Here is a 15026-nt window from a genome sequence, read left to right on the forward strand (position 1 = left end):
CAAGCCTCAACAATGGCAGACACCCCTCCCCAGCCAGGCTGCCACCTTGCAGATCAATCTCAGACTGCTGTGCTAGCAGTGAGCAAGGCTCCATGGGCATGGGACCTGCCAAGCCAGGCATGGGAGAGAATCACATTGTTTGCCAGTTGCTATGACCTTGGGAAAAGTGCAGTATTTGGGCAGGAGTGCCCTGTTTTTCCAGGTAGTCAGTCATAGCTTCCCTTGGCTAGGAAAGGGAAATCCCCCCACCCCTTGCGCTTCCCAGATAAGGTGACAATGCCCCACCCTGCTTCAGCTCACCCTCTGTGGGCTGCACCCACTGTCCAACCAGTCCCAATGAGATGAACCAGTTACCTCAGTTGGAATGCAGAAATCACCCATCTTCTGCGTCGATCACGCTGGGAGCTGCAGACCAGAGGTGTTCCTATTCGGCCATCTTGGAACACCCCCCCAGTCTTTACATTCTTTTATATAGCAATTGAAAGGAATCCTTGGCATTTAGACCTTCCATTCCCCAGCTCCACCATTCTTTTCCAGCCTTATAGTCTTTGACCTTTCACTACATATCCTGGGCCCTAGACAAACCAAACTCCTTGTCATTCACTTAATAAGCCCAGTGTGTAGTCAAGTATAAAGCAATGATTTCATTTTATTATGACTGAGTAGTATTTCATGGCATATATATATATATATATATCTCACATTTTTTATCCAATTGCCCATTGATAGACACTTAGGTTTATCCCATGACTTTGCTATTGTAAGTAGTGCTGCAATAAACATACATGTGCTTGTGTCTTTTTGATATGATTATTTCTTTTCTTTTGTGTAAATAGCAGGTAGTGGGATCACTTGATCAAAAGATAGTTCTATTTTTAGTTATTTGAGACATCTCCATATTGCTTTCCATAGAAGTTGTACTAAACTAATTCCCACCAATACTGTATAAGCGTTCCCTTTTCTCTGCATCTTTGCCAAAGTCTATTTTTTTTATTTTTTATTAATAGCCATTCTGACTGGTATAAGATGGTATCTTATTATGGTTTTAATTTTCATTTCTCTCATGATTAATGATGTTGAGCATTTTTTTTTTCGTTTCTTGGCCATTTGTATGTGTTGTTTTGAAAAGTGCCTGTTCATGTATTTTGCTCACTTTTTAATGGGGCTATTTGTGTTTTCCTTTTTGAATTGCTTGAGTTCCTTGCAGATTCTGGGTATTAGCCCTTTGTCAGATGCATTGTTGGCAAATATTTTTCCCATTCCTCAAGTTGTTTATTCACTCTGTTGTTTATTTCTTTTTCTGCGCATAAGCTTTCAGTTTAATTAAGTCCTATTTGTCTATTTTTAGTTTTGCCACATTTGCTTTTGAGGTCTTAGTCACGAATTCTTCACCTAAGCCAATGTCCACACAAGAGTTTTTGCTAGGTTTCCTTCTAGCATTTTTATAGTTTCAGGTCTTACATTTAAATCTGTAATTCACCTTGAGTTACTTTTTGTATATGTTGAGAGATATGGGTCCAGTTTTATTCTCCTGCATATGGTTACACAATTTTTGCAGAACCATTTATTAAATAAGATGTTCTTTTCTCAGTGGATGCTTTTGTTGACTTTCTCAAAGATCAGTTAGTTGTAGGTATATAGTTTTATTTCTGGGTCTTCTATTCTCTTCCATTTATCTATCTATGTTTATATGAGTACTTTGCTGTTTTGGTTATTATAGCCTTGTAGTATAATTTGAAGTCAGGCAATGTGATACCTGCAGCTTCATTCTTTTTGCTTAGGATTTCTTTGGCTATTCAGACTGTTTTGGTTCCATATAAATTTTAGAATTATTTTTTCTACTTCTGTGAAGAATGCTGTTGGCAAATTGATAGGAATTGTGTTGAATCTGTAGATTGTTTTGGGCAGTATGGTCATTTTAATGATATTGATTCTTCCAATCTATGAGTATGGGATGTTTTTTCATTTGTTTGTGTCATCTCAATTTCTTTCACTAGTGTTTTTTAAATTTTCCATGTAGCAATCTTTCACCTCCTTGATTAATGTATTCCTAGGTATTTTTAATAGCTGTTATAAATGGGATTGATTTCTTCTTTTGGTTCTCAGCTTGATCATTATTAGTGTATAAAAGTGGTACTGATTTTTATACATTGATTTTTATATACTGAAACTTTGCTGAGGTCATTTATCAAATCTAGGAGTCTTTTGAACGAGTCTTTAGGGTTTTCTAGTTATAAGATCATATAATCAGTGAACAGCAATAATTTGACTTCCTTTCTTCCAATTTGAATGCCTTTTTTTTTTCTCTTGCCTGATTGCTCTGGTTAGGACTTGCATAGGAGTGGTGAAAGTATACATCCTTATCTTGTTCCAGTTTTTAGAGGGAATGCTTTCAACATTTCCCTGTTCAGTATGATGTTGGCTATGGGTTTGTCATATACAACTTTTATTATTTTGAAGCATATTCTTTGTATGTCTAGTTTGTTGAGGGTTTTTTTTTTTTTTTGAGACAATGTCTCACTCTGTCGCCCAGGCTGGAGTGCAGTGGCACAATCTCAGCTCACTGCAAGCTCCACCTCCTGGGTTCAGGCCATTCTCCTGCCTCAGCCTCCCGAGTAGCTGGGACTACAGGCGCCTGCCACCATGCCTGGCTAATTTTTTGCATTTTTTAGTAGAGACGGGGTTTCACATGTTAGCCAGGATGGTCTTGATCTCCTGACCTCGTGATCCACCCGTCTCAGCCTCCCAAAGTGCTGGGATTACAGGCTATTGAGGGTTTTAAAGGATTTTTAGATTTTTAAAATTCACTGAAGAAAAATGAAATTCCCTTCAGGTATTATTATCAAAAACAAAACTTCATTTACCCTTTTGTCATTTGTTAGTGGCATGAATTCAGACTTTTGCCGGAATAGGGCCCCTTCTTATATAGACAGATGAAAAAAAATCTATTATCATTCTTTGTGAAAATTCAATGAACTAGATATATAGTTCTTTTCTTAATAGAGCAGAAATAGTAAGTAACCCTTTAGATGTGTGACTGGCAAACATTGAAAGACTGTCAATTATACACATCCTTATTTGGGCATGTAGTTTTGAGGTATTTGCAATTTTACATCTTTTTTCAGGCTAAACCAAATGGAAAACAAAACAAAACTCTTCTATTTCACATAAGAAAAGTCTGAAACAGAAGAAATAATCTTGGACTGTGGAAATATAAATTCAAAATGATGAAAATTTTTTCAAACAAATAAGAAATTAAAAGTTATGACTTTTAATTAAGGCTGAGTTTTCCAAAAGCATAGTCTTACAGATGAGTATGATACATATGTTAAATTGTTTCTGCTAAACCTTTAGTCATTAATAAAATATTCTTGCATTTTTTCTGGTCAGGTTCAATTTTGTTTACAAATAGGTTTTTGAGGGTGGTATGCCTCAATTATAGGAGCAGATTTATTATGGTAAATACTGAGATCAGAAAGCACGTACAACTGCATCATAGAGTGATTACATCTAGGCATTATTGCCAGCCAAGGTTGATAAATATGCCCAATAAGTATAATTGTTCTCTGTGTCAGCCCTTGTTGAAGGAATACTCACAGCAATGGTGATACCGCTATCATAGCTACCATTAAATTACTCATTGTGAGTGGTTGTCCCACTTTCCTCAGGTTTTCTTCCACCATCTGTGATAGCTTCTTGATCTGTCCCCAGGTGGGTGGCTGTGTTCGACAGATGTTGCTCGTGACAGTTGGGGTCCTCCTCAGCGTCAGTCTCGACATGGCTGCAACCGAGGGGTCCTCGGGATCCTCCCAGAATTTCTTCCTCGGCATCTGGCTTATGAAAACTTTCAGGTGTCTTGATGGTATCCATATCGGCTGTTGATTTTGGCCTGGAGAAACACAAGCATAACCTCTACTCCAAGTTATTATTTTACCTATTTCCCAACTTTTTGTTATCAAATCTCCCCACCAAATCAGTTGTTCTGCTTCTGTCTTTGCAGCTGGTTTCTGTAGATGCTGTTCAGCTGCTGATAACATCTGGCCTTTGGGCAGGCTCAAAAAATTTAAAGTTAGTAATGCTAGATTCAGTTGTATCTGCAGTGTTCCATATTCTCTATTTCCCCTTTTCTGCTTTTGCAACTGCTGTTTTAAGGAAAGATTCATTCTTTCCATTATGGCTTGTCCTTGAGAATTGTATGGGATACCAGCAATGTGTTTAATATTCCACATAGAGAAAAATGTAGCTAGAGCTTGGCTAGTATAGCCTGGGGCATTATCTGTTTGAGTAGAGGCTGGAATGCCCATCACCACAAAACACAGCAAAAGGTGATGTTTAACACAGGCAGAAGACTCTCCTGATTGGCATGTAGCCCAAAGTGAAAAAAGGTGTCCACACATACATGTGCATATGCTAGTCTCCCAAACGAGAGAATATGTGTGACACCCATTTGCCAAAGAGAGTTAGGTTCCAATCCTCGAGGATTAACTCCTCCTGTAAAAGATGAAGAATGTACCATTTGGTAAGTTGGGCATCGCTGGATAATATTTTTAGCTTCTTTCCAGGTAATGCTGTATCTGCATTCGAGACCAGAGGCATTAACATGGGTTAAATTGTGAAAGTGTCTAGCATTAGATATTGCATTAGCAACTAGGCGATCAGCCATTTGATTCCCTTCAGTCAAAGGTCCTGGAAGAGATATATGAGCCCTAATGTGAGTGATGTAAAAAGGGTGCATTCTACTTCTAACTGCTGTTTGCAATTGGGTAAATAAAGTCATCAGTTGTTCATCTGTATGAAATTGTAACTGAGCATTTTCAATTAACTGTGTGGAATGAACCACATATGAAGAATCAGAAATCACATTAATAGGCATAGCAAAAGCAGTCAATACCTCAATTACAGCTACAAGCTCCGCTTTTTGAGCTGAAGTATAGGGTGTCTGGAAAACTTTACTTTTCGATCCAGAATAAGAAGCTTTACCATTACTAGACCCATCTGTGAAACAATGAAAATGCTTAGCAGGCTGCAGGTTGTTTACTGCAGGAATTGTAAATGCAAACCGTTCACAGTATTGCTCAGCTAAGGGGATAGTAAAGAAACAGTCTTTTAAATCTATGACTATTAAAGGCCAATTTTTAGGAATTATAGCAGGAGAAGGCAATCCTGGCTGTAATGCTCCCATAGGTTGATAACTGAACTGATGACTGTTAAATCAGTTAACATTCTCCATTTACCTGATTTTTTCTTAATTACGAAAACTGGAGAATTCCAAGGCGAAAATGTTGGAGCTATGTGCCCATTTTCTAATTGTTCAGTAACTAATTCCTCTAACGCCTCCAGTTTCTCTTTACTTAGCGGCCATTGTTCTATCCAAATTGGCTTATCTGTTAATCATTTTAAAGGTATAGGTTCTGGAGGCTTAACAATGGCCGCCATCAAGAATGATATCCTAATATTTGGTGGGAACATCGTCTTTCCACTTGAAGCGGTACTTTCAAAGCTTGCAAATTTTTTTCTAGTCCCATACCAGGGACATACCCCATTTCGTGCATTATATGTTGACTTTATGGGCTATATAATTGTTCTGAAATTAGAACTTGTGCTCCCCATTGCTGTAATAAATCTCTTCCCCATAAATTTATAGGTACAGAAATTATAATTGGTTGAATAGTCCCAGGTTGTCCATCGGACCCTTCACAATGCAAAATATAACTGATATACATCAGGGGCTTTACCAACTCCAACTATGTTAAATTGAGCAGGTTGAATTGGCCATGCAGACGGCCGGTGCTGTAGAGAAATGATTGAAATGTCCACTCGTGTATCTACCAAACCTTTAAATTTCTTTCCCTGAATAGTTATTTCACAGGTAGGACGTTTATCAGTAATTTGATTTACCCAATAAGCAGCTTTGCCTTGTTTATTTGTGCTTCCAAATCCTCCTGTTCATTTAATTTTACTTTTTCCAATTCCCACATACGGCACAATCAGGAGCTGTGCTATGTGCTCTCCTGGCTCTGCCTTCCAGGGAACAGAAGTAGATATAACAATTTGAATTTCCCCATTGTAATCTGAGTCAATGACTCCCGTATGTATTTGTACCCGTTTTAAACTTAAACTAGACCTTTCTAAAAGTAATCCTATTGTCCCTGCTGGCAAGGATCCACAGACTCCTGTTGGGACCTTTTGTGGGGGTTCCCCAGGCAGAAGGCTCACAGCTTTTGTGCAGCATAAATCTACTGCGGCACTACCGGCTGTGGCGGGGGACAGACATTGTACAGGGGTGAGGGAATGGTCTGAGCTGGAAATGCCCCAGTTTAGAACAGCGCCCAGGATGGGCCCCTCATGGCTTTTCCTGAAATTGGGTTCCCATCTTTATCAAACCTAGAGTGACACTGCTTAGCCCAATGTTTTCCTTTTTTACATTTTAGACATATTTCAGGCTCAGCAGTTTTCTTTTTTCCCTTATCTGGCGTCCTGACTTGCTGATTTTTTCTACATTCTTTTTTAGTATGACCATGCTTCCCACAGTTAAAACAAGCCCCAGGAAATGAGTATTTCCTTTATCCACTCTCAGTCCTGCCATTGCCTGTGCCAACAAAGTAGCTTTATGCAGATTACCTCCAATACCATCACAGGCCTTGATATAATCAACTAAATGTGCTTTCCCGAATTTAAAAGGAAAAGGCTCAAATGTAGCTATAATATTTCCCTGTTGATCTGGGGGCTGTATTCTAACAGGGAACTGCCAAGCCTCTAAATCACCCTCTCTTCTAGCTTGCTGAATTCCTGCCTGAATAGAACTAAGAGTGGTCGCTCGAGGCACTGCTCGAACAGACACTGGGGCAACTACTTTTCACCCAGTGTCCTCCGGAAAAGAAAGATCTGGAGGGTCAGGCCACTCTTTTTATTCAAAATAATAATGGGGGGGTGCAGAAGGGTAGGGATGAACCTCTCCCTCCTTTTCCACTTTAGCTTTAGCTGGCAAATAAACCTGGTCTGTAACCTCTTCTGTACTTCATTATACTCTCCTTCCTCCTCCTCATCAGTGTGAAAAAGTTCCAAGGTGGAATGAACCAGGCCCCACACTTGTCCCATTGTTACCCTGATGCTTCTGAGCTCCCCTTCTTACTCACCACGGGGATTGCTTTAAGAGTACTCGGGTGTCCTCCAGCTAGTTCCATGTTCTCCAACCATTGCTCCAGCGACCCTTCAACCTGGATTCAAGCCCCCACAATGGATGCCACTTGCTGAGACCAGCTCAGTTGGGGAGACCCTAACTCAGTGGCACTAGAGGAATTAAAGACACACACACAGAAATATAGAGGTGTGAAGAAGGAAATCAGGGATCTCATAGCCTTCAGAGCTGAGAGCCCTGAACAGAGATTTACCCACGTATTTATCAACAGCAAGCCAGTCATTAGCATTGTTTCTATAGATATTAAATTAACTAAAAGTATCCCTTATGGGAAATGAAGGGATGGGCTGAATTAAAGGAATAAGTTGGGCTAGTTAACAGCAGCAGGAGCATGTCCTTAAGGCACAGATTGCTCATGCTATTGTTTGTGGCTTAAGAATACCTTTAAGTAGTTTTCAGCCCTGGGAGGGCCAGGTGTTCCTTGCCCTCATTCTGGTAAACCCACAACCTTCCAGCGTGGGCGTTACGGCCATCATGAACATATCACAGTGGTGCAGAGATTTTGTTTATGGCTAGTTTTGGGGCCCATTTATGGCCAGATTTTGGGGGGCCTGTTTCCAACACCTATCACTTTTGTCTGCATCAAAATCACTTGAAGGATTCAGTACAACACAGATTACTGGGCGCTGCCCCCAAAGTTTCTGATTCAGTAGGTCTGAGGTAGGGTCTGAGAATTTGCATTTTTAGCAAGTTCCCAGATGTGCTGAGTCTACAAAAATGAAACCTTACTTGTCCCTTTTGTCTACTGATGCACAGGGTTCTGCTCCCAGAAGGCCCTCTGCTCTTAAAGTCTTAAAATTCTTAATAATTTTATCTTTTGGTGTATGCTTTGTAAGTAAAGACCAATGAGACAATGGAGCATGCACCAGGGGCTTGAAGCCTCTGCTCATGAGCAGTCTGCCTCCCACCTACCTCTCACCCAGGCGATGACTTAGTTTGTGGGGAGAGGCATTCCACTTTCACTTTCCACTGCTTTTGGGGTCTGGAGTATACATAGAGGTGGTCAGGGTCAGGCACATGCCTGGTGACATTTTGGGGCATGGAAGCAGCCATCCTTATCCTGAGTTGGTAGTACTTGGTGACTCTAGCATGTGATCAGCCAACCAGAGGCCATGTCTCAGATTGAGACTCTTAACCAGTCCTGTTCCAGGTAGCTAGCACTTCCTAGCAAACAATTTTAAAGACTTTCTGGGAGTCACCCCTCTTCTATGGTTTGAGGTGGCAGGATGGGGTCTTATTACTGTAAAGAGGAGAAACTTAGCAGCCATCAGACTCAAATGTACTTAAGTAACTGAAGTCATGTGGTGAGACCCTCAGATGCCTGTGAAAGTCTGCAGTCATCTTGCAAGCATTCTCAAGCTGAAAGAGATATCCCCATACCTAAGAATGTGCTCCCTCAGGTCTGGTCTGGACTTGAAGGACCCTGTCTTCCACCTTCCAACCTTCCTGAGACTGACTGGTTTGTCTCTTCTGGCCAACTCCCTGTGGATAATCATTTCATAGCTCTGGAGACTAGCTATTGTGTTTTTGCTACAGTTCAAAATAGAGGTTAAATGTTCTTATATAGAATATTATAAAGATGAATAATAAAAAAATGTTAACTTTCCTTTACATAGAACATAAATAGCAAATATAAAAACACTAAAGAGATAGACCACGGAAGAAAGAAAAAAGCTTTATAATTTACAACCTTCAATGGTACCTCTTCTCCCAATTTTTGAACAAAAAGTCCCCCATAATTTGTAGGCCTAGTGCATTTTCATTTTGTGCTAGGCCCATAAATTGTGTAGCTGATCTTGAGTATGTAATATAAAATAGAAGTTTAAAAATCCATAATTAAGACTGAACTGGAGTAGTCAGGAAGTTAATAAATGTTTATTGAGCACATGACATATCCAGATATTATCATAAGCACTGAAGATAAAGTAATGACGAAGTCATACGAAGTTTCTGTCCTCAAAGAGCTTACATTCTAGATAGGAATTGAGAAGTTCCGTGGAAGTTGAGAGACAATTAAAGTTTAAACAATGTATGTAAGGGAAAAGGAAAGCAAATATCTCAGGCTCCTTAAGACTCCAACTTTAATATAATTCTTCAGCCTCACTGGAACCTTAATCTATTGATCCTACCATTTTCATTGTCGTTCACCCCCTTCATGTTCCCCCTTTCTAACTTAAATTTCAGTCAAGCTCTATAATGCTTTTCTTTCATGCATTGTCAACTCTCTTGCCTCCTTTTTGCTTTGTTTGCTTTGTCATACTTATTCAGCTTAATCTCAAACCTGGTTAAATTCAACTCTACCTATCCTATTTCTAGACCCATGTAGCTGAATATGGCTAGAGAAAAATACATAACCACACTAAAGTGTCTTATTTTACCCTAAATCATCACTAACTTCAAGTGGGCTCTTATGCTGCTAGGTAATCATACTATATTTTCCTAGTCCTTGCCCCTGCACTCCTGGACAACAATTGCATATTTTCTTGTTTATCCTTTTGGTTGTGTGTGTGTGTGTGTGTGTGTGTGTGTGTTTTGTTTTGTTTTGGTATAGATGAGGTCTCACTCTGTCACCCAGGCTGGAGTGCAATGGTGCAATCATAGCTCACTGTCGCTCTGAACTACTAGACTCAAACGATCCTCCCGTCTCAGCCACCTGAGTAGCTGGGACTACAGGCATGCCATCATGCCTGGCTAACAATTATGTATTTTCTCTAGTCTCTTTAAATCTCCAAAACTTGCTTTTCTGTCTTCAATCTCAGCAATCACCATGTGTCCTCTTTTATTGAGAAAATTGAAACAATCAGATAAAAACTTCAACAGCTATCATCACATCTACCAACCTATCTGCTTGTATCTTCGTGGCCTGCATATTCTCTCCTGTTACAGTTACTAAACTAAGCTTCTAACTAGGTGATTCATTTAACAGAATCATTCTATCTCCTGGCCTATCCTAAAGGGAATCAAGGTTGGAAGCAGGGAGAGCAGTGAAGAGGTTAATATAATAGTCTGGATGAAAAATGGATAGAGGCTTGTGTGAACTGGGTGGTAGTTATTCGCTATATTCCACTTATACTCTAGACTCTGTTTGTACACTAGACTCCACTTGTATACTAGACTTTACCTGCTTTCACCTACTTAAGAAAGTCAATCCAGCAATTTTTCCTTTGTTTCCTTTATAATAAATGTTTTTCTTTCTACTGAATCATTATATAAATATATTGTTATATCTTCCATTAAAAAAGAGAAACAATGGATTCTAGGCTGTTTTAGTCATGGGCAATATAGTAGTGAATAAAACAGACAAAAGTCTTTGCCTTCATAAAACTTACTTTCTATGGTAGAGATAGATAATATGTGTGATAAATAAGTAATTATATGGGATATTAGACACTAATAAGTACTAAGGAAAAAATTAGAGCAGAAAAGGAGATAGGAATTCTTGGTCATTTCTCAGGAAACATCTTATTTGACATATCAGCAACGTATTACACAGGCTACCATTCCTACCTTAAAACACTTCAAATTCCAGAGTGCTATTTTCACCTGATTTTCTTCCTACCTTCTAGCTATTCCTTCTCAATCTCTTTAGCTTTTTCCTCCTCCATTTCAGTGGACTTAAACCAGAATGCCCCAAGACTGATTCTTTGAAACTTTTCTCTTTATATTGAAGCACTAGATGAATTCAGCCAGCTTCATGCCTTTAAATGTCTGATGGATCATACATTTATATTTATAGTCTGGACCTCTCCACAAATTCCTAACATATATCCAGCTATTTGATATCCATTTGGATGTTTAGTAAGTATCCCAAACTTAACATGTTCAAACCTGAGCTCCTGGTATTCCTCTCATTCCTCTCACACTTTTGTACATCTATTAATGACAATTCCATTCTTCCAGTTTCTCAGGTCAAAAACACTGGAATCACCCTTGACCCCCATATTTCTTTCATACCCTAAATCCAATTTGTTAACAAATCCTGCTGGCACAACCTTTACAATACACTCAGATTCTGACATTGCTCACCATCTCTACTATTACCACACAGTTCAACCAAGCTTCTATCCATTTTTCACGCAGACTAATACACTAACCTCTTCACTGCTCTCCCTGCTTCCAGCCTTGGTTCCCTTTAGGATACACCCAGGAGGTAGGGTGATTCTGTTACATGAAAGTTAGATTACATCACTTCCATTCTCAAAATCCTTCCATCTCATGCCAAGTAAAAGTCTAGGTCTTTACCATGTCCTGAAAGAACCAACATGATCTGGCTCTACTTTATCTCTCTGATCTTACCTCCTATGAATCTTCTTGGCATTCTAGAAAGTCAAGATCTATAAAGAATCTGAGATTTTATTCTACTTGTAAGCTAATAAAGTTAGGTTGCCAGTTTCGATGCTGATAGAAGACATGATACTCCTGGCTCAGGGACAAAGGATAATTTATTATTCACAACAGTCATAGAATATCAGTATTTTGTGCTGGTTTCCTGAACCCTAATTCCCACAGGATGATGAAAAGAAGCCTTCCCTTCTTTATTAGTTTGCTCAGGCTGCCATAATGAAATACCACAGACTCAGTGGCTTAAACAGCAGAAATTTATTTTCTCACAGTTCTGGAGACTGAAACTCTAAGTTCAAGGTGCCAGCAGAGCAGATGTCTAGTGAGGTCTCTTCCTTTGGGTTGCAGATGGCTGCCTTCTTGCTGTGTGCTCACATGGCCTTTCCTTTGTGTACACAGACGGAGGGGGAGAGAGAGAGCATGTACTCTGGTATCTCTTTTTAAAAGGACACTAATTCTATCAGATTAGAGCCATACCCTTATGATCTCATTTAATCTTAATTATTTCCTTAAAGGCTCCCTCTTCAAATAGATCCATAGTGGGGGTTGGGGCTTTAACATATGATTTTTTTTACAAGAGGTTGGCAGGGGATGCAAACATTCAGTCTATAACACTATTTAAAATTTGTCTACTTTTTTCAAGAATTCCTATCTTCTTTTCTGCTTTAATTTTTTCCTTAGTACTCATTACTGTCTAATATCCCATATGATTACTTATTTATCAGACATATTATCTATCTCTACCATAGAAAGTAAGTTTTATGAAGGCAGGGACTTTTGTCTGTTTTATTCACTACTATATTGACTATGACTAAAATAGAGCCTAGAGCACATAGAATGTACTTAATACTGTATGTATTGATTGAATGAAGGTTGTAGTCAGCAAGGCTGGTTATTTGGGAAAGCTGGAGTAAAGTACATTCCTAGCCAGTGAGTTCTTCTTTAAGAGGAAAGTCCTAATTAATTAAGATCTTATTATTGAAGCCCATAAGTTTAAGCATACTTTGTAAGTGTATTTCTGAAGTAGTAGCTGCTTATAATGTAGATTTACTTGAGTTTTTTCCAGTTGGAAAAGATGAAAGAAAGAATTCTAAACGATTAATAATACATTGTTTGGAAAACTTAAACCCTGTATAAACCTAATGAACAGAATATAATCAAAGCATTTATGACTAAAAATTAAGAAACAAAGCAGCTGTTTTGGCAAGGGCAGCTTATTGAGAAATTCATTTTGATGCTGACAGATTGTATGCAATGAGTATAAGTAAAATGGCTTTCAAAATGTGGATTTCTTGTCTTTTTAACCTACTGTCAGCCATCTCTAAATCAAGGATGAAAAGATATACTTAGAAAAGTCTTTCTATGGCAGGTAGTTAGGAAAATGTGGTTTTACTGAACAGCAGGATCAATCCTAGGTTAATTTTAATTAAATCATTCTTCATAGCTTTTGGCATTTTTCCTTCATGGGAGATTGGGAGAGATGTTCTTTTATCCCTTAACCCTTAAACTGCAGCACCTAAACCTCTACTCCCCTAGCCTCTGCCATTACCCTTATATACATTTATAGATTTCTTAGTTTTGAAGTGGATTTAAAAACACAACTAAGATATTAGATCATCCCAATATACTCTTTTCAATTTGATAAATTTTAAGGACTTTGTAAGTACTTTCTAAATGAATATATTTTTATCTGTCACCCTTCCCTTTTCAAGTCTCTGTCACATGTACACTCTTGAGACATTATTAGTCTAAGCTAACATACTTACTCTCTCTGCATGATGTAAAAGGACAAAGGAAAGAAAGGGCTAATAGGATACTGCTTAGGGAAGATTCTGGAAATATCCAAAGATCAATAGAGCCCAAACTACCTCCTAAGCTTTATAGTATATTGTCCTCCAAGACTGGTGAAAATCACCTACAGGCAATAATCTGGCATACATTGTCAACCTTGGAGAATCCAGGTGAGTAAAACCCCTTTCTGTGTAAAGATGCAAAAGCCTACCTAAGAGCTGAAGGTAATTGTTTTGTCTTTTTCATACAATTAAAATTGCCACCATGAATTCTAGATATTGAAATTTCTTGTTTGATTTTGAAGAAAAATCAAGCATTTTCTAGCAAATTAGTCTATGAAATAAGAAAATCAAATAAGATTGTGTGATTATTTTTTCAGTTGAAGTTATTTCAATAAATAAAATATGTACATTTTTAAAATTTTCTTTTTTATAAAAGGACTTTAAGGGGGACTATATAGTATAATGAAAGAATCGTGGGGTAGGAATCAGAAAAATCTGAGTTCTAATCTAGGCTGTGACCTAACTTGCTGTGTGACCTGGCCCAACTTTCATAATCTTTCTGGGTCTGTTTTTTCTTCTTTTTTAATATAATGAGAGGGTTTGACCAGTTGACGTCTTAAGTTCCTTTAGACCTAACATTCTATGATTCCAACTTATTATAACAGATGAGCTCACAAATCTACAAATTCATATACATTAGGGCAATATTATGACTCTATAGGTATAAATTATCACCATGTAAAACTTTAATTCCCTATAGATGCTTTAGAATGAATTTGACATGTCAGTGATGTCCAATTGTTTTTATAGGTACATTCCTCTCATTGAAAGGAGCTGTGCTAACATTCTCCTGTATGGACCAAATGGGTGGATTAATGCAACCGCCATATGAAGTTTGGAGGGATCCAAACAACATAGATGAAAATGAAAAATCTTGGAGAAGGAAAGTGGTAATGAACTCATCTTCTGCATCCGAAGAAATAGGAGATCATCAGTATACAATAATCTGCTCAGAAAAACAAGCCAAAGTCTTCTCACTGCCTTCTCAGACTTGCCTTTATGTTCACAACATCACGGAGACATCTTTTATACTACAAGCAAATGTGGTGGTCATGTGTAGCAGTGCCTGCTTGGCATGCTTTTGTGCTAATGGACATATCATGATAATGAGGTACTTGCCTTCTTATAAATTATCTGGTAATCACAACAATACCAGCAAGGTACAATCGTAAAAAATATATGTGTTATGTGCAGATGTTATCAAGAAGCAAACTGAGATTATTGTTTCATTATGTTTCTGGATGTTTTATTGTTCAACAATTTGATGAGAGTTTGGGGGTTTTGTGTTTTGTTTTGGTTTTTCTTTTTTGCTAAAAATGCTTGGCATTGTGAGTGAAATATATTTTTAATTGCTATGAAGGAATCTAAGAAAAGAATGATTTTTCAATCATTCAACAAATATTTGTTGAGCATATCTGCCAGATGCTACACTAAGCACTGGAAATAAAAGATGAATAAGCTAAATGGAAAAGAAGTTAACTTTTACTTTTCCTGTGTTTCATACTTCACCCAAGAAATTTACATACAGAATTTCATTTGATCCTTAGAACTTCTCTAGGACATAGGAAAATAAACTATTGTTTGCATCCTCCATTTTACATGTGTTAATAAATTAAAGTTACACAGTTTGCCTG

At 38.1% G+C, this 15026-nt stretch overlaps 1 protein-coding gene across 4 annotated transcripts in view; it reads left to right on the plus strand.

The window, feature by feature from the left end:
- STXBP5L (syntaxin binding protein 5L) overlaps positions 1-15026 on the plus strand; it is a 514817-nt gene that overhangs the window by 480043 nt on the left and 19748 nt on the right. For all 4 annotated transcript variants that reach the window (XM_019024729.3, XM_019024728.3, XM_031009718.3 and 1 more), the window contains one exon: positions 14143-14503. In XM_019024729.3, the coding sequence (XP_018880274.1) occupies positions 14143-14503 (361 nt within the window). The remainder of the gene's footprint in view (positions 1-14142; positions 14504-15026) is intronic.

Source organism: Gorilla gorilla, chromosome 2, assembly GCF_029281585.2.
Source record: "Gorilla gorilla gorilla isolate KB3781 chromosome 2, NHGRI_mGorGor1-v2.1_pri, whole genome shotgun sequence".
Taxonomy (NCBI): domain Eukaryota; kingdom Metazoa; phylum Chordata; class Mammalia; order Primates; family Hominidae; genus Gorilla; species Gorilla gorilla.